This window comes from Malurus melanocephalus, unplaced genomic scaffold (assembly GCF_030028575.1).
Source record: "Malurus melanocephalus ecotype Western Australia unplaced genomic scaffold, MMel_1.1 scaffold_8, whole genome shotgun sequence".
Classification (NCBI taxonomy): Eukaryota; Metazoa; Chordata; class Aves; order Passeriformes; family Maluridae; genus Malurus; species Malurus melanocephalus.
Window position 1 is genome coordinate 1866953 of NW_026623240.1, and position 25962 is coordinate 1892914.

The 25962-nt window shown below is 36.5% G+C and overlaps 2 protein-coding genes across 2 annotated transcripts in view; one reads left to right on the forward strand and one right to left on the reverse strand.

The window, feature by feature from the left end:
- Window positions 1-16494, reverse strand: part of CCDC18 (coiled-coil domain containing 18) — a gene marked incomplete at its 5' end in the record, with an annotated part of 21753 nt that extends 5259 nt beyond the window's left edge. Inside the window, 19 exons of the mRNA XM_057373157.1 lie at window positions 157-370; window positions 1189-1352; window positions 1771-1913; window positions 2343-2510; window positions 3826-3942; window positions 5488-5565; window positions 6175-6309; window positions 7036-7167; window positions 7775-7885; window positions 8659-8879; window positions 9426-9586; window positions 9696-9796; window positions 10009-10318; window positions 11128-11249; window positions 11873-11969; window positions 13540-13668; window positions 14566-14675; window positions 15596-15763; window positions 16306-16494. Coding sequence (XP_057229140.1) covers window positions 157-370; window positions 1189-1352; window positions 1771-1913; window positions 2343-2510; window positions 3826-3942; window positions 5488-5565; window positions 6175-6309; window positions 7036-7167; window positions 7775-7885; window positions 8659-8879; window positions 9426-9586; window positions 9696-9796; window positions 10009-10318; window positions 11128-11249; window positions 11873-11969; window positions 13540-13668; window positions 14566-14675; window positions 15596-15763; window positions 16306-16494 — 2870 coding nt within the window. The remainder of the gene's footprint in view (window positions 1-156; window positions 371-1188; window positions 1353-1770; window positions 1914-2342; window positions 2511-3825; window positions 3943-5487; window positions 5566-6174; window positions 6310-7035; window positions 7168-7774; window positions 7886-8658; window positions 8880-9425; window positions 9587-9695; window positions 9797-10008; window positions 10319-11127; window positions 11250-11872; window positions 11970-13539; window positions 13669-14565; window positions 14676-15595; window positions 15764-16305) is intronic.
- A 1030-nt stretch (window positions 16495-17524) lies between these two features.
- On the forward strand, window positions 17525-25962 carry TMED5 (transmembrane p24 trafficking protein 5). The gene is made up of 4 exons (XM_057374061.1): window positions 17525-17755; window positions 20038-20135; window positions 20805-20988; window positions 23297-25962. Exons 1-4 carry the CDS (start codon window positions 17576-17578, stop codon window positions 23513-23515), a joined length of 681 nt encoding a protein of 226 aa, XP_057230044.1. The 5' UTR covers window positions 17525-17575; the 3' UTR covers window positions 23516-25962.

Sequence of the window (25962 nt, forward strand, 5' to 3'; positions counted from 1 at the left end):
ATAGCCCCAAAACATCCAAAAAATAGAGCTGCTGCTAAGAACATTAAATAATAGAAAGCTGCTAAGAACATTAAAAACCCCCATCCAAACTACTTGCTGTTCTTAAAGAATAACTAACACAACTGAGCTTTCATGATGGRAAAGATCCCAGCTTACCTGAGCTCAGTTGTTAGATCCACGATAGCAATGTGCTTCTCCTCCAGAGAGGACTGTGCATTCTGTAATGCATCTTGCAATTCCTGAAGCTGTGGCAAAGTGATCTTTAATTCTCCACGGGCGTTCTGTAATGCAGACTCCAGTTCTGCTATTTTCTGTAAGGCTTCCCTGTGGCAAGTCTCAGTTTGAAGCAGCTTGTCTTCTAAATCATTCACTATTTTACAGTCACACCACAAAAGACAGAATGTTTAATTATCAGTACATCAGGGTCTTTATGCAACACCACTATCTTGTAGCACTTTTGATCATAATAAATTTTCAGTATCACTATTTTTTACGACAATCTAGAAAAACAGTGACTTCTTATACAACAAAATTTTTATGGCACCTCAGTACTTGCTAGTTTTATTCAGTTCATAATCAACACTGGACTTGAGACATGAGGACATATCTAAAAACATCTGGCCCAATGAGACAGCCCACAGAAATACAGTAACTGAATATACAGTGCTAGGGAAAATGAAAGCAGTATTGCTGGTATTTCTCTGGCTTAAAACAATGATATGATTAAATGAAATGGAAGAGGATGGATTGGAAAGTTTGTTATTTCCACAGACTTGTGGGGTTTTCTGTTTGTTTCAAAGAGCTGAATTTTTGCGAATAGCATATGCCTTTATTAAATCTATGTGTCTTGTTTGGTTATCACATTAAGAATGTGCATTACCAATTTATAGGGAACTTACTTATACATTTCACCTGGGGTAAGGGTATATACCAAAAGAGTGAGAATTTGCAATAGTAAGTTTAAAAAAAGTTGGTGATTTTTTTCTGGGTTGTGGGGGTGTTGTTCATTTGGGTTTGGTTTTGTTTGGATTTTTAAAAATTACCATTTTTTTACTTTTTTTTTACTTTTTTGACAAGTACACTCTTGTACTTGATTATGAAATGGAGGGCGGGGAGAGGAAGATGTCTAATACATAYAGAGGACTACTTTACTGAAAGGAGGCCTGAGAAACAAAATAGCCAAATTACCCTCATTTGCCTTTTTATTAAGCTCTGATCTTGCTTCTTCCAAAGTGATATCCAACTGATTTATCTGCAGTGCTTTGTTTTCACCATCTTGTTTTAATTGCACTATTTCTTYTTCCATGCCAGTAAGCTCATTCTTGCACTGATCCAGCTCCAATTTAATCTGTCTAATAGAAGCAACCAGAACAAAATGAACCATGGAATAACAAGAGCAACATGCCCTAAGWCAAGTGTTTGTGAAAAAAATAGAAATAAAAGTCATGTTAAGTAGGCTTTACTTGAACTGAAAACTATATTCTTTAAGATGAGCAAGCTCTTGCAGAATGTACTATCTGCAATTACAAGCAAGTTGATACATCTAWAAATTGAACTGCTTTGTGAAGTGCTATCTTAAGGCTAAATAGTTTGCCAGAACATGCATTAATTCCAYTGGAAAACTGTTCCAGGAACTCATACTTCTGCTTTCCAGTCTATGCTCAYGGAGACTGAAGTGTGTAGCAAACAGGTGAACACCATCTCAGACAGCAATATCTCTCATCCATATGTCCATGTGCAGAATACAMCTCTCATTTATGCCAAACCTACCTGATTGTACAGTTAAGTTCATCCACCTTCTGTCTGTTTAAATCTGCTTCTTGAGCAGCTAGGTGAAGTTTCTCCTCCACCTTTCTCAACTCATCTTTTGCACATGCTTTCTGCTTCTGAAGCTCTTTTTCCAAATTGAATACCTATTTAAAATGGCATTTAAAGAGTACTTTTAAATTGCATACCAAAGAAATACACATTCTTGTCTTACAACTCACATGGGGAGAGTTTTTACACAACAGATTTCTTTATAGTCTCTGTGTAATTTAAGACTAAAACTCTACACATTYGAAAGACAATTTGTTTCTAGTAAATATAACAAGGTGCAACTTTCTGAATTTAAATGCACTTCTCCATAACTGCAGTCAGATTTTCCAAGTACCTAGCCATTCTAATGCTAGCTAGAATTTTTGATAGCTCAGAACCACCTTAAGGTAAAACAAGTCACTAAACTCTATKTTAGAATTATCAACTCAGTTATCAAAGAAATATTCAGATTTTATAGGTATTATGAAAACATATATAAAGCATTTCATTTTCTCTATGTGTAGACACTTCTCACCATACTGTACCTGTTTTTCAAGTTTAATTTGATTATCTTCCAGCTCTYCATTTCTAAGAGTTTCTTGCTGTAACATTTGCTGCTGATGATACAAAGATTGTTGCAGGAGAGTATTTTGTTCACTCATGTCCTGAATATTCTGACCTTTTATTTTTATTTCTTTCTGTAAATAACAAAGCTGAAAATACATTTATTTTCAATTACAATAAAAGATTTTTATTTGCACTTGCATCAGCTATTCTGTGTCAATGAGCACAGAATCAAACTTGTGATTAAATAAAACTTTTGGATCTGAATTTAGTTGCATTACAGTTTCAACAATACATAACAGACAYCGTAATTCATCACAGAGCTGTGGTCTATAAAGTGGAGAAAGTAGTAACTTCTCAGCTCCAGGTTTTGGTACTTGCTTTTTAAATATAGCCTATTACTATTTTAAAAACATGCATAACATTTTTAGTTTCTAAATAATGGAACTACTTTTCTTTCTGTAGAAAGTCTTTGTTTTCCCCTTGAGATTTTGTTCTCAGTCCTCCTATTTATTTCTTCCTGCCTACATGACAATAGCCATTACAATAAAAAATGGAATTTTGAGTGCCTAACTTGTTTTATGTTGAACTGTCTGGTTTCTCAGTGATGAATGCCAGGAGGAGCTCTTGGAGGAAACAAAAACAAGGGAACTGTTCTTTCAAAAAAAAAAAAATCAAAAAGAAATCACTAACTGCTCACTCTGAAGACAAGTAGTGACTGGAACTTAATTATGAAAACAATGGTCACAATTACAAAGCCTCACTTGCCACACTTGATGTTTCACACAGCATCCAGTCCCTTCATATGCAGTATGGGAACAATAAAGTTTAGGGCTTAGGAAGCCACAGTAAATATCACAGGCTTGTGTGCGACACAGAGCACTGATTCCCATTAAGTTAACCCTGTACAGGATCTAGCAATCTCCACTTGACTAAAGCCTCTCTCTCAGCAGGTAGGCCAGCACTGACATGATCAGCCTACTATATAATTTGTTCACCCACAAATTAAAATCCAGCCTAATATTAAAATTAACTCTTTCTTGCTTTCATGTAGTAGTAGAAAATATGATAAAACTCAGGGTCTTAAAGTAAGCATTTTCTTATGCYCAGGACTTCTTCCCCATTAAGACAGTTAAAAAACAGATCAATTATGTGCACTTAAATTTATATTGCAATAGTGTTCTCTCCATTKTTTCCTAGATAATGCTTTGTTTCACATAATTCTGATTTTGTTACTTCTTTCAACTTCATTTATCTTAGTGCTTCTTTCCCATTAACTTATCCATGTGTTTCTTACTTATGATTTTCCTCTTTACCCTCACAAAACGTATCATCTTTTCCCAGCTTACTTTCTACTCATAGTTCCTGTTGCAAATTTTGGCTGTAATTTCACAAACCTTTAGATTAAATCAATCATAACAAGTGTTATGTGCAGCACAGAAGAGTTAYAAAACAACTTGTTACCTCTTCAGACCTTTCTTTCAGCTGATTTTCAAACACCTCTTTATTTTCTTGTGACTGACTCAAATACAGTGCAACTTCTTCCTTACAAACATTTAGTGCTGACTCAAGTTGTCGTACCTGGTTGAACGCAACAGATTACTTAAAATTGCATAGCATGGTTTGTGTTAACTAGTYTAAAAATTGTGTTAAAAGACATCTTTGTGTAAAATATCAGAAAAGCTACATTTTTATCRTAAGAGTATTAAAACAGTCATGGAAGATTATAGTAAACTTTAAAACAGAAATAGTCTTCAAAAACTAAAATTATTTGTGAAATTCAAAATTACAGTACTTTAGACTGTGTTTATATCAGATGAGACTATCGGTTATGAGAAGATATGCCAGCATTTGTCAGTAGCTAGAATTCAAAAGCAAACATATGGTCAATACCAAGTCCATCGTGCTTTATTACATAYAGAACTGTATAAATAAATTTGGAATTATCATCTTAGGTGAGTTGACACACAAGTTTTTWAAAAAAACCCACTCAGATATTACTACACTTATTTTCAAAAAGTTACCAAGCAGCATGTTTTCCCTTTCTGCAATGGCAGACAGTGTCTGAGTTTCACCGAAAGGGAAAGGAAGAGCTTTGAGCAGTGCAACACTGTTAATATATTTTACACTTTTAATGTTCATTTAGATTTGAGTAATCTCTAACACATATAACCTTGAACTGATAAAAATGATAACAAAAAAATCCCCAGAGATCTTAAGGCAAAATAATTAAGCTTTTCTTAACTGTTTCGTTTCAATGCTACGATTTCTTACCATTGAGAATTGTGCTGAATTTAGCTGCAGAATGACTCCTGCTTTCAATTTTGCAATCAGACTGATGGTTTGCTAAATCATACTCAGTGTGTATCTCTGTCCCCAGCTGATTCAAGGGCTTTYTGAAGACAATGTGTCCTAATTTTAAATCTCTAGAAAATATCTCAAATGCTACAAAGCCACTTGGATAGACAATTGGTCCAACACAAGCTCAGAAAGAGCATGCTAACAGCAAAGTTCCCACTGTCTTCTCCTGGTATCCTGAAGATTTAATACTGTTTGAAACATGACTGGCGCCATTCCCCACACGGCACTGGTTTATTAAAATACATTGCAAGTTTATTAAAACATGTTGCAAGTGCTGCATGGAAAATATTTATCAGGCAAACACTAGGAAGAGGTATAGATGGCTAAAAACATTACCAATATTATAGTATATGGAACTAAAATACACACACACACACACACACATATATATATATATCTCTCTAAAATATATACTATATATAGACCAAAATCACATATAACATTAGCTCTGTGAGACGATGTTGGACTTTAAAGAATATAATAAGCACAAGTTTGCCTTATTTGTAACTACAATATTTGTATAAAGCAATTATGAATTGCATAATGTCTTACTGTAGGTTTCATCATATTTCTTTTAATATAAAAAAAAGAAAAAAACAAAATTAAGCAACAGATAAAAAAAGAAATACTTCAGATAAATGACTTCTGGAATATTTACTTAAGACAAATTTATATAAAACTGTTTTTCTATAGATGATAAAAGGAAATACACTGTTAMTGCAAACTTTTAAACTGTTACTTGAAAATTACAAAGAGCTTACTAACCTTGATTTTTTCTTCTGTCAACTGATTTTCCAACATCTTCAATCCTTGATCTTTTTTGACATTTAGATTTTCCATTTCCTGTTTTTACAGATATTTTTATTTAAGAGAATAAAATAAAAGTATTGTATAGTATAATAAATATAATAGCAGTAATAYAATAACAGTAATTTATTAAAGTCATGTTCACAATCAGGAAAAAAAACAGATCAGTGTATTTAAAACACAATTGCTTGTATAATGTATTTGTGTACATGATACTCTGAAATTAATTTGGTTGCTGATAGATGTCTCTTCATATTCTGCAGCAGCAGGCATTATTAAAAGGAATAAAACATCATCATACTAGAACATTCTCRGTTTTCCCCCTAGTGAAGGATAGAGGCAATAATTCTTTATCCAGATCTCTTTCCTTTCATTAGAGAGAGAAGCCCAAGGGGCAAACCAGAGGCATAAAGATTATGCTAAGACACAAAATACTGAAAGGTCATTAAAATTTGTACAATATATAGTGGTAGTAGTAACTGGTRACTACACTAGATTCAGTCAATTTTTCAAACAAGAATTAAGATGCAAAATCACAAGCACCTTTCATTTTCCACAATTTTTCCATGTATTTATGGATATGCCTTTCATTATTYTTAGTCACTTGTTTGATTTGAATTTAAACAAAGTCAAAACCAACCTTACCTCTCTGCTTCCTATTAGCATACCATCCAATGATTCAATGTGATGCTGTTTATGTATAACCTCTTGTTGTAAAACAGATATTATTTTCTCTTGTTCAATAAATTGTTGATGTTCCTTCTCCAACTGTGTCCGAAGCTGTCCGTAAGTAAATCATAATTTATTATATTTTAATAAGAATTTGTGCATCTAAATATGTCATTCAGTTCTATTCACCCATCATTTTTATAATGAAAATTAAATATATTCCTGCCATCACCAGTATTACAGGGTCTTAAATTTTTCAAGAAATCCCAAGCCCTTAGTATCTTAAATCCAGGAGAATGAGGGCAGAGTGTAATTGTCTGTCATCAGCCAAGACAGTAAGACATGAGACATTCTTTAGTAAAAGATGACAAGTTTTTTGAACAGCTAGAAATATTTCCAATCACATGGAGCAACAGACTTCTTCTCTAAAGACTGAAAAAACGACCAACAGTTCTCCCTGAACGCAGATGCTCATAAGGGTCAGACGGCAGAGGCTCAGCCAACAAGAGAACTTTCTTGGAAGCTGTCGTGTTTAAATGCAATAGGCACTAAAACTATACTTTATTTTTTTTTCTGGGTGTTTGGACCAAAGAACAACAGTACTATTCCTAAGTCCTTATTTCTTGCCAGTTGAGCAGGATATGAATATTTCAGAGGGAAAGTTGTATGGTTAATTAGATGGAAAACGTACCATAACTAAGAAATGTAGGGAAAAGAAAGAGCTTTTTAACAGAACTTTTTAAATGGATGTGTCTCAAAATTATAAGACAAACTAACATATTTAACACTGGAAAAAGTATTACATTCACACRTACTACCACACAATAAAGGTCTTACCAGGTCAATCTGTTTCTCCATTTCTTTGCGCTGCTCAAGGTGAACCAACTTTTCGTTTTCAAGAGCGTAAGTTATTTTCTCATGCTCCTCACTGATAGTTGTTTCCAGCTCATGAATGCGCCTGTTTTTTCCCTGGGAAGCAGCAACAATAAAAGGACTTATTAACATATAGCTGTGATATCAAATAGTTTTATTTGATCATCTAGTTTCTAGATTTCATAAAAGAATAATGAAAATACTGAAGTTACACAGAGCATGTGTCATCTCAAAAGATGCCACACCTATCACACAGGTATAGAATGTCAGTAAATGCAGCCACTGCAGAGACAAAGTGTCTGCCAAGATGGACCATGGCACAGATAACAGCTTCTGACAAAGACAAGAAGAAATTCTGTGTTCACGTGGATAGATGGAATCTTTAAAATACCATTTTGCAGACTTTTTTACTTACAAATCTACATTTATTTCAGTGAAACAAATGACAATTCAACAGGGACAACATGTGACCACAAGGAAGAAGTAACATGCCCATTAAAAACTTACCACATTCATAGGTAGGGAAAAAAGGATGTTTTACTTCAAACAAGACTCAGTTTTTAAAACCTGTGYTCCCTAAAATCTGCACCGATTATTTAGCAGATCTGAAAGTCTACACATTTTGAATACAGGGAATATGAATGTTAAGTTAAACTTTTATGTCTTTTTACATAAATGTAGTTTCTCACTGAGAACATTTTACCATKAGTTCCTGTTCCAACTCAGCATTTCTTTCTGCAGCAGTGGAATAAGCAATAACCTTTTCTTCCAGCTGTTTCTCAAGTGCAGAAAGTTGAGAAGATTTCTTTCTAATCTGAAATTAAATATGGCACAAAACAGCAKGTAGACAACTGTTTCAGGTTTATTCAAATATTTGTGTACACTTTCTTATCACAAATTCCATTTTAGCTACCTCTATAATATTTTTAATAAATTGTTTGGTTGATTTTGTTGAGCTGTTATATTCTATTACTTACAGAGAAAGATTCTACTATCAGAGAAAGATTATATTCTATTACTTACAATTAATCCAACTATCTGTCAATGAAACAGCTATTACATATTTATAACATTTGTGTCCATTATTAGGAAATACTGCAAAGCCTATTATGCTGAACTCTATAAACACATTAGCACCAGAATGGAAACATTAGCAATTTAACTTATTCACCCAGAGAAAAGCTTAAATTTTTCCTTTTTTGAATCTTTGGTAATGATGTTTATCTCTGGCACCTATAGTAACATTTAAAAGAAAAATACAATTGTTCYTTCAACATCTATTTGCTAAGATTACCCATTAATTCAATCACACCAAAGCAACAAGACTGTGCATATTTTTAACATAACAAATCAAAGTAGTAGCAGAAAAGCCTATTAACTACACCAGCTTTAAAACAGTCTTTCTGACAAGTAACAAATTAAGGCTGCTAAGTCCTYCTGCTTGTTGAAAAGTTTAAATTTCTCTCAAATCAGATTTTAAAATTAATTATGACAATTGCAATTTTTCCATAAGTATTGTCCTCAGTATCTTTAATTACTGAACTAAAGAAAAAGTGATATATTTTTTCAGTRCTATTAGAAACTTACTTCTCTCTCTAAGCTGTTAGTTTTTGAAGCCTTCTTCAATAGGTCTTCTTGTATGATTTGAAACTGACTGGTTCTTTGAGCCATGCTGGTCTTCAAAGCAGAATTCTCATCATCTGCTTTTGTCAGTTTAGTGCGTAACTCTTCTATCTCTTTCTGMAATTTTTGCCTCACCTTTTCAAATTTTCTGCTTATAAGTTCTAACTGTTGACATTTTCTCCCYTCTAAAGTAGAAAAAWKAAATTTAAGATTAATTTATAAAAGAACATGCAAACCCATAATGTAGYTAAAAGCTATGACTTATGAAAACAAACAACAAAATCCCCAACAAAACCCCAAGAAACAAACAAAATAAAGACAGCACGAYCATAAAGGTGCCCTGACATAATTTCATGGAGCAGTCCTAATGGTAATGACAGAAGCRAGCACAGAAATACTGTGACAGCAGGATACAGAGAACAGAGTGAACAGAAAGACAGAGACCTTAGCACAACCTGCATAGAGAAAAAAATACATGRTTCCATTTCAATACAACTCCTAGCCTGGCTATTGCTCAATGAGTAATTTCAGTAGAAAAAGAAAGAAATACATTGTGCCTGGAGAACATGACAGTTTCCAAGGTGGCAAAATGCTCTCTGTTCAACCAAACAGTACCTGCTAGCTCAGAGATATGTTTAAAAAATGCTGTAAAACCAACTTGAAYCCCTCCAGAACATTTCTGTTCTGTGGATTAACTAGACAGAATGGCACAGCTATTTCAGCCAGCTTACCTCCTGGATTTCTGATCAATTTGACAGGCTCTGTTTCCAGGTCACCTAACCTGCTGTTTCCTTGTCCTTCATTACCGTTAGAAAGATGCTCAGCTCCAGTACAGATAGTTAAGTTTGCACAAGGCTTTTGAATTTCTGCTTCTTTCATTGACAGTTTAATGCTATTATAAAGAAGAAGACAATYATTTAACATTCTTTCTGCCTGCTASTTCTAATTCCACCTTATTATCTGCCTATTCTTGCCATAGTTCAGTAACCAGAAAGTTATACCTTAGGTCTGCAATGAAAGGTTTACTTGATTCACAAGATCCAGAGGTAGCTTCTTTTGTTGARGAACTCAGTAGCTGCTGTTTTAAATGGTGCCATTTAAACTGAAAGTWAACAGAAAACAAAGATGAAAGAAAAACCAACTTTTTATTGCTTTAAGCATACTTAATTCAYGTGTTACACTAGCATATAAATTGTAAGACACATATGCCAGGATGTTAAAAAAAATCAGAAAGAAATCATAAAGTTTGGATAACTCCACCCTTAAAATGATGCAAAATACAACACACTGTTAAGACTGCATCAGTTACTCTACCTCTTCAGATGTACTTAAAGACAACTGAGAAATAATGATTTCTAGTATGTTCAGCTCTTSCCTTGAATCCTCAATTTCTTGACGACATAATTTCAATTGGTTATGTTGCTGTGCAGTAAGTGCTCTCAGCTCTTCATTTTCACTAATTAGAGCGTTTTTCTCTTTAAGTACTACTTCTTTTTCAGAAAGTTCAGTCTCAAGCTTGACGATCTTCTGATCAGATTGACTCARCATTGATGTCATTTCAGTGTTCTTTGCTTCTAGGGTTTTTATTTCTTCTTTTGTGTTGTGATTCTCTTCCTTTAATTGCCTAAAAAKACGTTTAAAGGTATACCTCAATATGCAAGATTTTCATTATTAGAAGTGGAAACTTACTAAGGAGACTCAAGCTAATGTAAGGGTGTTCATACCCTGCCCACTCTTGCCAAAATGGCCCAGTTATGACAGGAATGTGAGTGTGGACAAGGACGGAAATTAAATAACCTCAAAGCATCTGTGCAGGTGTTTGTCCAAACCTAGCAATTCTAAAGACAACCAGCCAATGATTTCTTCCCTCATTAAAGCAATAAGGAAATTACCAAAGGACTTCTGAAAAAAAGGGAGGTTCAGCTTGAAATGAAACATACAAGAAGCATAAAAAATTGTAACAGCTGTACTTATGACAGAGAGTCAAAACCAGGTCTGCTGCAGTCAGCATCACAACCTCCACTGAGGCCTGAGTGCAGCCTCCCATCAGATGCCAAGAGTATCTTTCATTCAAGCCAGGGACCATCAAAATGGTGTGTAACAGGTGGGGACCCCAAGTGGCAGTGCCAGGGGACTCCCAGGGCACTGCTCTGGCAGGTGAATGAGCAGAGCACAGGCAGAGCACAGGTACACAGCAAACCAGAGCAGCCCTCAGGAGCAGCGAGCCACCCAGGGAACCAGTGACCTCAGAAGGCTTCTTACTGTGAATGGATGGATGTGAGATTAATACACTTAAGAATAAGTTATTGAAAATAAGTAAAAATTCATTGCTTTGAACGACATGAATTGAGCAGCACATTCACAGTGACAAGTGAAAGATGCAATTTCTTCTCAAATAACTGTGCAGAAAATTTTTAAAAGCCTTCATGTTACCTTAGCTGCTCTTCCAGGATGTGTAGATCCTTTCTGTAGYTGATACACTTTTCATTCAACTTATTTCTTTCTTTTTCACAATTAATTAAACGTTCTCCCAAGAYTACTTCTTCAGCTTTAGCCTTAAAAAGCAATTTTTTTTTTTCATTATTGTACAACAATAACCTAAGCTTCCATGGTCAAGAGGCTATTTTTAAAAGACTATTACAAACACTGTGATCTTTCAGGTAAGTCAGTAGGTAATTCTATTGCTTACTATTGTGAAGGAGAGAGGSAAGGAAGTTTTCTTCTTCTGTCATTTAGGAAAAAAAACCCTTAATATTTTAGGGCATATTTGTAGTTGGCAATCKTGTTGCACAAGGAAAGAAGCCTAAAAAAATTCTCTGTAAGAGCTAACTGTATTTTCTYCTCCCACAAGGCAGGAAGTATTAACATTTTTGATCATTGGAACTTTATGAGATGACTTCATTTTCATYTTAGCTTTTCTTCAGCACACGGTTTATTGAACAGCTTATACATCCAGAGAAAAAGAGTTTTTTTAAAAGAACCTTGAGAGAGTGCAAAGTTTATAACTGAATTTGTCACCACAAACAGTTTCTTACCCTGTTCCACCTCTTTTAGGATTTTGCCACCAACAAGCAGAAACAATTGACTCACTGATGAACCTGTTGCTGTTAGCTGCCTGGCCTATTGGAAGAAAAATCTTAATACCAYGGCAAAAACAAGTGATAAAAAAAGCTCTCACCATTTCTAATTTTTCAGTKATTTCTGCTTTATACTTTGTAAAAGCTCTTGTCAGCTCCTCCACATTCAACAAAGCTTCATTTCTTTGCTGTTGTGCTCTGCCAACCAAAAGATGCAAACCCATTTCAAAACCCACAAACTCCAGCCATTATGTAAGTACCTTYTCCAGTTACTAAAAACAACTACTCCAGTAATTGCTTCAAGTACTTTGTTTCTTCTCTGAGAAGAGAGAATCAATGAGAATCAATGAGAATCTGTTCCAAGGAACCACCCAGACTCCCGTTTCCCTGTATCACTCCACATCCCTGCTCCTTTCCCTATCATTGCTCATTAGGGAAGAAGATGGAAGAGTAAACTCAGGACAGCTCAGGAATGCCAACATAGGCACACAGGAATTGCTGCTGCTCAGTAACATTTCTCTCTTCCACTAAGGGAGCTGTGGGCATGGGKCAGTGCCTCACCTAAGTACAGCCGACCCTCAGATCGGTGTCTCAGTCTGAGGACCACTGCCTATGTGGAGATGGCAAAAGTATTCAGAGAAGAGCATAAAAGCATTYCAGAGCAACAAAATAGTATTACTCTAAAGCACTTCAGTCTGCCTGGGTAAAGAATAATAAGTTGTAGCAATTAATGATTAGAAGTAAACCATAATAATTATTAATACTAATCATAACACCATACTTTGCCTTTAATAMCTGGCAGAAGCTCAGTTTTTCTGAAACACCAAAATATTTACAGTTGCAACCAATAACGAAGTACAGTTTGTTCCAGGCCCACATGCTCTGAATGAACAGAAATCATAAAGCAGCACATTTCTCCAATCAGCAGTGCAAGCCCCATGGTATTTCCATTTTTCTTGCCATAAGAAGGTTAGAGACAATTTCMTGGGTAGAGATTCAAGTCAAACAGAGTTTGCATTCAAAAGATCTAAGAAATGCTTTCCCAAGCCATTAATTCAGTTAAATTTTGCCCCAGGTAACGCAGTTAAATTAAAAGGGCAGGTAGGGATCTTTTTATTTATTCCACTCACTTCTTTAAAATTACATTTTGGAGGTGATAAGAGTGTTYATGGTAACTTCCAACAGTCAAATTCCCTAACAGTCAAATTCTCCCAGTAGTGACAGAGTCACAAGGCTAAAGGAAGCAATATGAAAGGGAAATGAGGATTGAGAAGAAATTATAGCACCCTTTTCAAGAGTACCATATAGACAGGTAAGATTAAGGATGACATAAAAATGTTCTTATGATTGAAAGTYGCGCTTTTATCACTTTCCTTGCACCAGCCCCAAAAATACAGTACTCAGTACCGCKGAATACCAAGTACTGAGCATACACTGTAGGCTCTCGTAAGAGAAACAAAAATAATTCAGGGAAAGTATATTCTGGACACTGAAGCTTTCCACTGAAGTACATCCATTCCAAAGGAAAAAAGCTATGTTTTTTTTTTTAAAACTGCTTACTAGTGTGTGCTATCAGCCTGCAGCTACCAGCTAATTTTGAGATTTTAAATGTGCCTATTTAAATAATCAATACCTTCACACAGAATTTCTCCGTTTTAAAAAAATAACATCTTTAAACAGAAATTTGATTCCACAAAGCAAACAACTGCCAATGGAAATAAACACTTGCGCTCTATTTTTCCATGCTCCATTTATTAAAATTAGTTACCTCTTTCCTTGCTTGCTTTGTTCAATTAACTCCATTTTCAGATTTTTATAGCCCTTCTGATATCTTTGCAACATGTTTTCTCTTTCCATTGCTGTTTTCCGATTTTGATCTAGTCTATCTTCTGCATCTCTAGCAAATAAACAAAGCATAATTAAAAGATAAGCTTTTTTGTAAAGAAAATAGATTTCTGTTTTTCTTTTCTGCACACAATGTTCATTAAGTGTTAGACAAACATGCTGTAACTCTCAAAACTAGGTTTGAAACATTCATAGGCTCCAGACTCCCCAGGAGTATGTCTGCAGTCTGGAGTGGTATCTAAGAGCTATCAATAGGCACCAGGTATCACGACTGCCAAGGACCCAGAGAGCTGACTTTGTGTCATGAGCTCTGATCATAGAAATCATGTTTTCTCTGCCAATAGGTGTGACTGGGAAAGAACACTAGAATACAAATTTAACGTAAGTATTTTTACTTTTTTTTGTGAAGACAGACTACTTAAGACAGGCATATTACTTAAGATTACTGAAGACATATTAATTGAATATTACATAACATGACTTTGCAAGGCAAGCTGACAACCAGGTATGTCTTCCTGACATCTCTGAACACTGTTTACCTCAGCTTTATTTGGTCATGATTAATGTATTCATGAAGGAAGAATGCTTTATGTTACAAATAAATGTGTTTACTTCCATGTTTGGAAATACAGTACAAGAGATGTTACAAGAGAATATATGTGGTCATGCAGCAAATAATCACTCTATCTAGTTGTAAGCGGACATTTCTATTCAGCATACATTATAAACTGGTTTCTTTTACCAGTCTTTATTATTTTTTCTCAATTTCTTGAAGTACATTCATCACAAAAAAGATCACTTCCCTCCTCCTATAAGTGGCTCTGAAATTAAAGTTTTAGACTCCAGATTATATGACCCACATAGCACTGGTAATTATGTCATCCCTTAAAAGAGATGRGACTAGCAAGCAGACAACAATAAAATATTGATTGAAAAGTACACTCATTACTTCAGAATTTTATCTTGAGCTGAAACTTCTGCTTCCAAGTTTACAATCTGTTCTTTCAACTTCGGAATGCTGACTAAATGTGTATCTAAAGCAGATTCAAGATACGAAATCTGAAATACAAACATATTTGGGGTTTCATTAACATTTGCATATTTACAGGTGAGAARCATAAGAACAATCTGCTTACTGAACAACAGTGCTCTTAACCTTACTGTAAATTATGTTTGTTCATCTACACCACCTTAACTCCAATTTTCTGCTCATTTAACAKTCCTTCCAGTTCCAGTGTGATATGCTGTCTAAAAAAATTATTTCTTTATAGGTTGATCTTGTCTCTTGCTTTTCCCCAAAAGCTTATAYTCAACTATTTCTTCTTTCGATGCCAGGCAAACATTTTGTTTATGTATTKATTTGTAGTCTTTTGGAGATAACATTTCTCAAACCAAACACACTAAGCCTAGCTATATAATATTATATATAAACCAAATAAAAGAACACAGTTGTCCTGAAACAAACCTGTGCAAACAAGTGTACCATAAATCAGTAATGATTTATGAGATACAATATTTCCTTCTAATTAATCACTTTTTTCAAAATAGTTATGTTTATCCAGCCTGAGAGGTCAATTATTTAAATTTTCTAGACAAATGGCTACTGTGCCATTATTATTGCCATTAATGTCTATGTAGCTCAGACATGTGAATGTACAGTACTAAATACACTACTGAACTATTTTCTTTCGTAGTCTATTTTTTATTCTATGGCTTATTGTCTTTGGACTAAACTTTGGAATATAAATAGATGGCATTCACAGTTAATATAGTTGTTCTGCCCATGGAGAATGAGATTGCAAACTATTCTGTCCAAGACTTATATTGAATATTAAATATGTATTAAATATTAAACTTATACAGATTAAGATAAAACAAAAAACAGCATATTCTGCTTGGAATTATAAACTCAAAAATCTTGGCCACTGGGTGTTCTGGGGCTTGTGTTTCTTTTTGATGAATACAGTAAAGATACATACTTTTGATTTTGACTGCATCAATTCCAAATTCATTGTTTCCACTCTGTTCTTTAGGTAGTGATTCTGAGAAGTCAAAGATGCATTTTGCACRTGAAGGACATCCAACTTCTCCTGAAGATGTTTATTTTCTTCAAAAGTTTTATCCAAAGCTGGGGGTACTGAGTAAGACTAGATACAAAATATATTAGTTTATTTATTTTTATTTATTTATATAGAAATATATCATAGAACCATAAATACAAAAGGTCGAAMGGGACCTTTAAGGATCATTTACTCCAACCACCTAGCAATGAGCAAGGACAACCTGAACTAGATCAACTTGCTTGGAGTTCTTGCTTTAATGTTTCCAGGGATGGGGATTTACCACACCTCTGGGCAACCTCTTCCTGTGTGGCATCACCCTCATAGAAAAACACCGGTTATAGATGATCTAAATCAGTTTTAAATCATTACTCCTTGTCTTATCACAACAGGACCTGCTATAAATTTTGCCCCCTCTTTCTTAAAAGCCTCAAATACTGACATGTGGGAGAGGAAACCTCACTGAAGAAATGTACTCAAATGATATCATGTTTAAGAGCCTTTGCTTGAGATCATTGTCCACTGCTACAGTGTATCTACTGCAACGCAGCAGCCAAAAAATGTCTAAAAACACAGCAAAGAATAGAGAGCCAAAGTAATAAAAAGAAGTAATGAAGAGCAATATTTACTTTGGATCTTCTTTGATAWTCCTGGCAAGATGTTCTACCAAAATTCTTCTGACAGCTGGAAAAGCCTTGACAGTTGTAATTCGGCTGTACAAAGTCCTCCAGAGGGAAGTCTATCGCCTCRTCGAAGCAGKGGCTGTAATGTTCACTTRTATTAGTGCTTGGAGRGAGAGCAAAAGTAACTACTCCTTTTTATCTTTATTAGGTTGTTCATAAAGACTAYTCAAACTARAAGCACAAAATGAGCTAATTACAATAGTYYRTCGCACAGAAAAACAGATTCACACTGCAAGAGACAGGAGGTTCTTATTCCCAGACACACTCATACCTGGAGAGCTTTTTCTCTACAGTTTGTAGTTTTTYTTCAGTTCTTCTCAGCTGATTCTGTAATGACTGTACATTTGCGAGCAGGTCTTCATCAGCACCACATTTAGAGCCAGTCCACATACTACTTTCCATTGGTAACATGCATAAGGCTAAAGTAATATTTAATATTAAACCACTGTTAAATGCGCATGAAGACTATTTGCAAAGATTTTTTAAAAGGCGAAAAAAATACAAAAAATAAAATACTGTATTTTCAAACGTAGATGTACATTTCACACATTACTCCTTACCATATTCACTAGATAAAAATAATAAATTGTCTCTTCTGTGAGGAGTTCTATATGCATTCATTAAGTACAAAAAGCTTCATGACTTGCCACATAAGAAAACAAGAAAAACCTRTATTATTTGCCAAAAATCTGTCACCCAGTGCATCTCAGGAATCTCGTTCGCGCCCCGTCCTGGCGGGGAGCCCGAGAAGTGCACGGCGCAAAGCGCAAAACTTGCCTCGCCTGCCGGTGACCAGCACAACGAGAGACGAAAGCGAAACAACCCTGGGCGGACGGGCAGCACCAGCACCGAGATGGGGAGCGCCGCAGGGCCCGGGCTGGCGGAGAGCCGGGGCTCGGGGCGCTGGTGGCCGGTGCCGGTGCCGGTGCCGGTGCCGGTGGCGGTGGCGGATCTGACCCGGCCCCTCCACAGCAGCCCCCGCCGCCCCTCCCTTCGCGCTCGAACCGCGCGGGGCCCTCACGGCGCAGGCGCGGCCCCGCCACCCCCGGCGCTCTGGGGGCGGGAGCAGCGCGCGCCGCCGCGGTGCACTGTGGGCGCCGGCGATTGGTGCGGCGGGCGGAGGGGGCGGGGCGGTGGCGGACCCACTCCCGGCAGGGGCGCCCCGCCCCTCGGTGCCTGCGCGCGCGGGGGCTCCGCGCTCCGAGGCGGTGCCGCGATGGGGCCGCGGCTGCTGCTGGTGCCGCTCGGCTGCTTCGCGCTGTTGCTGCCGCCGCCCGGCGCCGCCGAGTTCAGCCCCTCCCTGGACAGCGATTTCACGTTCACGCTGCCCGCCGGCCGCAAGGAGTGCTTCTACCAGCCCATGCGCAAGGAGGCCTCGCTGGAGCTCGAGTACCAGGTCGGGCAGGGCGGGAGGGGGCGTCTCCCCGCCGAGTGTCCCGAGGGGAGTTTGGGTCCCGCATCTCGCCGTGACAGCGGCGCTGCCGTCCCCGGGCCGTGTGCCCGTCCCACCATACAGCGGCTGGTCTCGGTCCTGCCTTCCAGGCGCCCAGCCTCGGCCCTGGAGGGGCAGCGCTTGCGGAGGCCGAGGGACGCGGTGCGCTGTCCCGAGCAGCGCCCGCGGGGAGCCCAGCCCTGCCCGAGACTCTGCCGGCCTCGGCAGCGCCCGCAAAGCCACGGTGGAATTGTACACTCTTAGAAGTTCTGTCTTCGGGCGTTAAAATTAACTTATCGACCTTTTTTTAATTATTCTAATACGTTGTTTCGGTGGTTGGGGGGAGTTTATAAGAGCTCAAGTCGCCATCCTTTAAAAGGGCAGGATGTAGAAAGTTCACGGTTGTGACCTTGTGTTGTAGCTCTAAAGCTAAGGAACGTTGTGCTGATATACAGAGCCCGTTCTTGCCTATCTCTGTGCTGATATTAAACACTTTTCACCTCAGTGATGGAAGTTTTACAAAAACAGCCCTATTTAAGTAGATCTTGATGGCCTTCTTGGGAAGAGTTGGGTTTTCCAGAGGTGGAATAGGGATAGGTCTCGATCTCAGAATTTCTTGTCCTTAAAACAAAGGCTTTTTTCCCAGTAAAATAGATACAGTGAGCGAAACTGCACTGAATATTTTCTCACCCTACTACTGTGCCTCGAAGTTGGCAGGATCTGTTGCTCTTCTCCCCCACCTATTTTTCCCCCCTGTTTCCCAACTGAAAGACAAAGCTGAAATTCCTGATTATTTCTAATTTCTAATACTGTTACACACAGAACTGAACAAGAATGAAAGACAGAGGTGTTAAAGCTTTGTTCAGAGCCCTGTCTAAGCCAAACAGAAGTTTATTTTGGACAGAATAGGTTTTTAGTTTGATCATAAACTAAATACATTATTTTAGAAAGGACTAATGTGTATAACATTATACACATAACTTATTTCTACTCTGGCAGAAAGTTCTTAGCACTATTGTTAACAGTAATGATTCCTCTATTTGAATGCATAGAAAAGGAGCTCTGTATATTTTATTACAAATAAATTTCTTTTGTACTTAATTACTTTAGTGCCTAAAGCATAGGAATATTTAATATAGGATGCAGGTCATTCTCCAAAGACATAAGGTAAACACTGTGCTAATACAAAGGTTCTTTTCTGAGTGTTTAGACTGGAGCATAGCCCTTAAGGTATGCCACTCTATATGTTTTTTTATTTGATCAGCTGTTAGCTAGTCATTTGCTTTGTCCTTTATCCTTTTTTTTTTAGTCTCTCGTGTCAATTTGAGTCAGTGTAAACTTTGCCCTCAATTTCAGCAGGAGCAGACTGCTGTACTCAAAAACCTCACTGCAAAAGAAGCAAACAAAAAAAATCCCTATCATGGACTTAAGTAGTGTCATAAAAATTATCCCTCTCTGTCCCCTTATGTAGTTACTACCTTCCCTATAAAGAATTCCTACAACACAATAGATGTGGTGATACAATTGTAGCTGTGTTACACAGTTAAAGCAGCACAGGTTTGTAATGCTGTAGACACTCCTCGAGAACATAGGACTCTCTATGCCTTCGATTCCTCCTACCTTCAGGGAAAGAGAACACCCTGGCAGAATTCAGGCCTTACATGTGAATCAAAAGATGGAAGGTCTTGTGGTACAGTTTTGATTGGCATAAGAGGTTTGGTCCTGTCTTCAACACTGTTAATTCACCCAACAAAGAGATCTTTGGTGACAGCACATAATGCACAAATATGTGTAACATGTATATACACAGAAGTGACATATCAGAACATTTCTACCGGTGAAATGGAAATAGTGCAGGTACTTACCAATCAGTGATATCTGCCATAGAARTGCCAGATTTAGCCATCTGTTGTTGGTATTTTTACAGGTTGTCTAACCCTGCCTGTTGATAAAACAGTATGCATTCTTAAAAGTAATTAGGGAAAGGTTCAATATAAGCCCAGCCTAGCAGGTTTAGATCACATTTAGTTTCTGATTCTGAAGTTGCTAAAATGCATTTAGTTTGAGCCGTTTTTTTTTTTTTTTATTTGTTTCCAGTTAATTTGGTGTCAGCTCTAGTCTTTCAGATTCTTTATTTGTTAGTTCCCTTACCTAAAAACGTTTTGCCTTTCCTAAAAAAAATGCTGTCAACGATGCAAACAGGAATTCCACTGGTCAGAGGTTGGTTATTTTTGTTTRTTTCACAGGTTCTAGATGGAGCAGGATTAGATGTCGATTTTCATCTGCTGTCCCCAAAAGGTGAAACTCTAGTTTTTGATGAAAGAAAATCAGATGGAGTTCATACGTAAGTTTAAAACCTTCAAACCTCAGAAGTGTTACATAAAGAATTACTGGTTTCTGTAACAAATATAACTAAAATGTAGGTTGAGTCATTTTTATTCCTTAGTATTACARAAGACTTTATAATAGGACAGTTTGAGAATACCAATTATCTTTTTACAAACACTGAATGCTTTTTATATGAACTGTACCATGAAGTAAAGTGTATTGTTGTTTTAATGATAGCTGTTACTAAAATAATTATGGAGTTGAAAAAGGTGCCCATATCTAATATCAAAAGATCATGTCAGCCATACAAATAAGAAGATAAAAGCCCCCTATTTCTCCAGTCCTRTTGTCAAAATATGTAATATTTGCTGAAATTTTACTATACAATATAAGAATTCCACTTACTGTGTAATTTTGGTAATGATTAACAATTATTAAAATCCCTGAAATTAAATCAAGCTGCTGTCTTGACCATTTTGAGCCTTTAGAGTCAGTGGGATTGTTTTGCTGTGACTGTATAATCTATAAGGTGTCTTTAGACTTCTTATTTTTATACAAAAACCAGATTTGGTTATTTCTAAGTGCATGATTGTCAGTTTTGGAGAGAAAGGTGTGCTTACAAAAACTGACCTTTTGAGAACCAGCACAGAAAGTGTAGTTAATCACATTTTGCATATACACACAGGGTAGAAACAGAAGATGGGGATTACATGTTCTGCTTTGACAACACATTCAGTACCATTTCTGAAAAGGTAATTTTCTTTGAACTGATCCTGGACAATATGGGAGAAGATGGTCAAGATGAGGAAGACTGGAAGAAGTACGTTACAGGCACAGATCTCCTAGACATGAAATTGGAAGATATTCTGGTTAGTATTTGGTCTCTAATTCTATTCAGTGTCATGTAGCCGTGATGCCTTGATCTGTTGTGTCATCCTGGAATGTATTCTAGTTCCATATATTGCATTTACTAATACAGGAAATCCAGCACTATGGATCTCTTGTTTAAGCACAGAAACTCGAAGATCTTCTTAGAATAGGCCCTGCATCAGCAAGAAGAAACTGCCTAGCTCTCAATCAGTTGCTTTCCAATTCAGCTTCTTTTCTTCCTACTGCTAAAATGGGACATTCTTCCCTAGCAGCAATGAAATGAATACTTAGAGCATTTAAGTACTGCTTAGTCCCTGTGATGAAGTAGGAATTACTGCATAATTTTTATCAATGTTTAAAAATAAAGTACCATGTTAGCCTCTTCATCACATCTTTGCAGAAGTATGGATTACCGTTTCTGTCCTCAGTAAATTASGTATTACTATATTAGGTCTTTTGCCCCCGAATTTTAATACATCTTTTCAAACTAGTAAATATAATGGGAGTTAATTTGCCAGGTTCATCTTTGCAGACATTGTTTGAATGGTTGTGTTTGCTTAAACTGTATGCTGACCCTATTTCATGTTGGATTCAGACTACTGCTGAKTCAAAGCTCTTATTCCCTTTATGATTATTAAATATTGAGATTACTCTAGAAGCAAAGGATTGCTTGGTGCTCCAGTATCACTCTTATTAATGCAGGAGGCAGTGACCTATTTGTTTGATTGTAGCTACARACAATAGGTATCTTACAAAAACAACATAAAACCCCAGCATCTACACACACTTGCTGACTACATCATGTGGAAAATGACAGTGTATTATTTATTGTCATAAACACAATGCAGATTTTTTTAAGAACAAAATAAACTATTTAAAATCTTTTATAGGTGAATGATACACTTCTAAATAATGAAGAAACCAAATACAGAATCTGGAAAGCTGACCAGATCTGTAAAACTGGCAGTCAAGACACTTAGAAAAAAAAACAAAGTTTATATTTGAAGTTTTGAAGAAAATCCGTCTCACACTAATCACAGAAAATACTTGCATGGATTTGGTAGATACTTGTTGATATACTGGTATCTCTTCCAGAAGAAAAAGAAATGCAGAACTTGTCTGAGGGATTTGAAAATCTTACAAAGTAGCTAATTGTTGTAAATTTAACATTAGTATTTGATCCCRTTGTTTACATAGTCAAGGTATTTCCTTGCAAGCTCTATGAGGGCTAACATAAATAGTAGTTTAATTCCTTATTGAAAACATGTTTTCTGGTGAAAATAGGGAATTGAGTCTTATTTTTAAAGCTCTTGYGTGGTGTTCATGTTCCTTATTGTGTAACAATGAACTTTATCATCATAAAATTATTTGGCTCCCCGAAATAGCAATTTTGAAATATTTTTGTTAAATATGAAACAGAGAAAATGTGACTGCTGGGTTTAACCTTATGGTTTTGGGGCTTTTAAAAAAGTTATTAGCCTCTTACTGCAAATGTTACTCTTCTCACTAAAAGTTACTTCAGGATCCATAATTATATCAAGAACATAATTTAACACTTCATGAGATCAGCCTTTTATCTTGTTAATATCTATTATGTGGTGGATGAAACTTCAACAGACCACAGGACCAGATGTTTACTTTGTAAGTGCAGAATAAGGTGCAGATCTTGAGCTGCTCTTGGAATGGCTGGAATGTTCATGTACTTCCTCTAGTTCCCAGGGTCACACTCTTCTGTCCTTTGCAGAACCTCCAGTTGTCCTATTCAAAATTGGTCAAAAAAAAGTCAAAATTTGTCAAAATTCTGCTTTTGTATCAAGGCTGAAGCAGCTGTTTATAGCCACTACAGTGGAAACACCAGAAGCAGTCAGGAATGTAACATTATTGTGCTTTTCTTTTGCTACAGATASAGCACTGATGGTAGTTTGCATTAAAAAACACTTTAATTTTATTATGCAGTAGAAAAACCGCTACATTTGCTTGCCACTATATAACTTGTTTTGAGACTAGTTCTGCAGAATTCACTGCTTTTTATTTGTCCAAATAGGTTTGATTTCTCTTACCTCCCTACCTATAAAAGAGAAAAATCAGAATTACTACAGAACACTAATGCTACATTAATTAAGTCTTTTCAGGTGATACACAATAAACATGGTAAACATGCAAATTAATGAAAACTGATGAGGTGTATATTCTAAAATTAAATTACAGGCAGTAATACAGTATTAATAGTTTTGTATGTGCTGTAAGCTATCCATTTAATTCAGGTGTTCTTTTTTCTTCTAAAAATACTCTTTTGTTACTTACCAGGAATCCATCAACAGTGTCAAAGCCAGATTAAGCAAAAGTGTCCAGATTCAGACCCTGCTCAGAGCATTTGAGGCTCGTGACCGAAACATACAAGAAAGCAACTTTGACAGAGTGAATTTCTGGTCCATGGTCAACTTGGGAGTAATGGTGGTGGTATCAGCTGTTCAGGTTTACATGTTGAAAAGTCTCTTTGAAGATAAGAGGAAAAGTAGAACTTAATATTCATTAATGTTCATATTACGGTCATAACAATATAACAGGTATGGGGGAGAAGGGGAGTARTAAACCACGGTAAAGAAAATAAAGGACTTTCAGGTTCTTTTGAGCAGACAGTAAAAATCAGGTTTTCAATTCATGTTGGGCTTTTTGGGTGTGATGGTGCCGGTCTTGTTTGTATTTGGGGGGGTTTTCTGTTGTTTTTTGTGGTGGTTTGTTGGGGTTTTTTTTAATGTAATGCCTCCTTCCAAGCTCTCCCATTTTTCCAAATACTACTAACTATTTTTTTGTACTTGTAGGATTTGTTAAYGATTGTTAATGCCTACCTTATGCATAGCACAATTGGTGCATTTGCAAAGTAATGTTAATATAACTGTCATTTTTTTTCATTTTCATGTGAAAGTTGTAACTTAGACATTGCTTTCGTTTTTGTTAAATACTGAGTGAATTTACATGTGTGCCTAAGTTTACAGGATTGGTAGTTACTGTCAGTTATCTTCAAAGTTACATGTYTTTTAAAATCCTCTGCTTTTGTTCTTTGGCATCATGGAGAAACACTGRGCTAACTATGTAAGAACCTGACATCTCTTTTTATAACAGATGACTAATATCRGCACTTTAAAAAAAGCACCATCAATGTGAAATTGAGTTAGTCTTGAAAAACAATTGGAGAAAATAGGTACAATTCCTGTTCATRAATCTTTCTGTCCTGTAGTTGCACCAATCCTATTTTCCTTTTTGGCTGTTACATGAGACAAGTGACTACATGGTATTCAAACAAATGTAGGCACACTTGAAGTATGATTTGCAAATTCTTAGTTACTGTAACCTCATGTAATAGCTAATTTTTTTTAAAGTAATTTCTCATGGCTTTTTCCTCTAATAAAGGCAGGGGTATGCCAAAACACACATTGATTGGTARTCTCAAAATCCCTCTTATTTTCCACTTTATTTTTATTACAATTATGACTAATGTAAGAATCAGGTGACTTACATAGGCATATAAAACCAAAGCTGTTCACCTAAACTTTTCCTTTTTTGCTCACCCTGACAAGTCTTTCAGTTGTGTAAGTACACTCTCTTCATAAAACCAGTGTTTCTGTATCTAGCTGTTYATATGAATAAGGCACAAATTACAGGAGCAGTAAGTGCAGGCTTCAAGTTTTATGATCAACTGAACCTATAGTATCACTTAACTAAGACAAAGCTAATATCAAATCAGAAGTTTATAGTATCTGGATGAAGTGGCATTTAAGTGTAGTGAAGGTATAGAGTTTTTGCCAAAACCCCTGCTGCGTGAGAACTAACTTTTTTTTAGTAGTTCCAAGTTAGTAATTTTCACAGTGTGCCAAGAGATTGGAATTTCTTGCATAAATGTGTTAACTACATTTCATCATAAGAGTTTTTAAAAAACTTTATTAAAAACCCTTTTAAAGAAGTGTTTTAAAAAGTGTAGTGTTGTGCCTGTTGTGGGGTCATCTGTATGAATGGCAAAGTTGCAGCTTTGAGACTGTCTGTGATTAAATACYGATTATTGCATAAAAACAGGGTCATTAGGTGCACTGAAGAAATACTTTGTTCAAATGAAGCAGATGCTAGCAARGGCTACAGAACATAGGAACAGCACTTCAGTTTCAGCTTCAGACTAGAGGTCCTAGCAATAATATTTCTAGTTTTTATAAGCAAAAGTATTATTACTACAGAACTTGTTACAGAGGGCTCAAAGGCTGTTGAGCTACTTCATCTTTCTGCAAAGCTGTGTCCAAAATAAGACTATACCCCTTTAGCCTATTGGGTATCTTACTTCCATATGATGCTTTCTAATGTAAACTGCCTGGAATTAGAAAGCTTATTTCTGTGATAAGAAAAATGTCTAGGAAAAAATAACTCAGCTAGAGTAGAAATAATGTTTTCCTGCCATTTCCCTGTCCATCGGCCATTCGCACTATACCACATCATTATCTTTGCTTGCATCACCATGTGTGATGCTACAAACATCTGCAAAACGCTGAACCAGCTCTGGGAAGCTGTGACTAAGACATCTACCTCTGCTCTCCAAGCGACTAGATTCAAGATTTCAGCTTAGAACTCCAAGAAATAAGCTCTGCCAAGTTTTCTAAGGGCACCTTAAGGGATTTGGTTCCCTAGCTGCTCTGCTGTGCCTCTCTTGCATTAGTTACACATCAGTGGCAAAACTTTGGTGTCTCAGTTTAATCTGCTCCTGAATGCAGACTGCTCTAATCAAAGATGCAGTTCTGCTGCAGTTCAGTGTCTCCTGTTACAAGCAGTAAACTCTAGTAGAGGGGAAATAATGCAACAACAGGCAGCAAAGGTCATCTGAGGAAATTACTGGTTTGCGACTAAGAGCTCTGACTGTATTTTCTCCTTATTTAAGGTCCACTATAGAAAATGAAAGGGGGAATAACTAGAAAGGTTCGTTGATTTTGGCA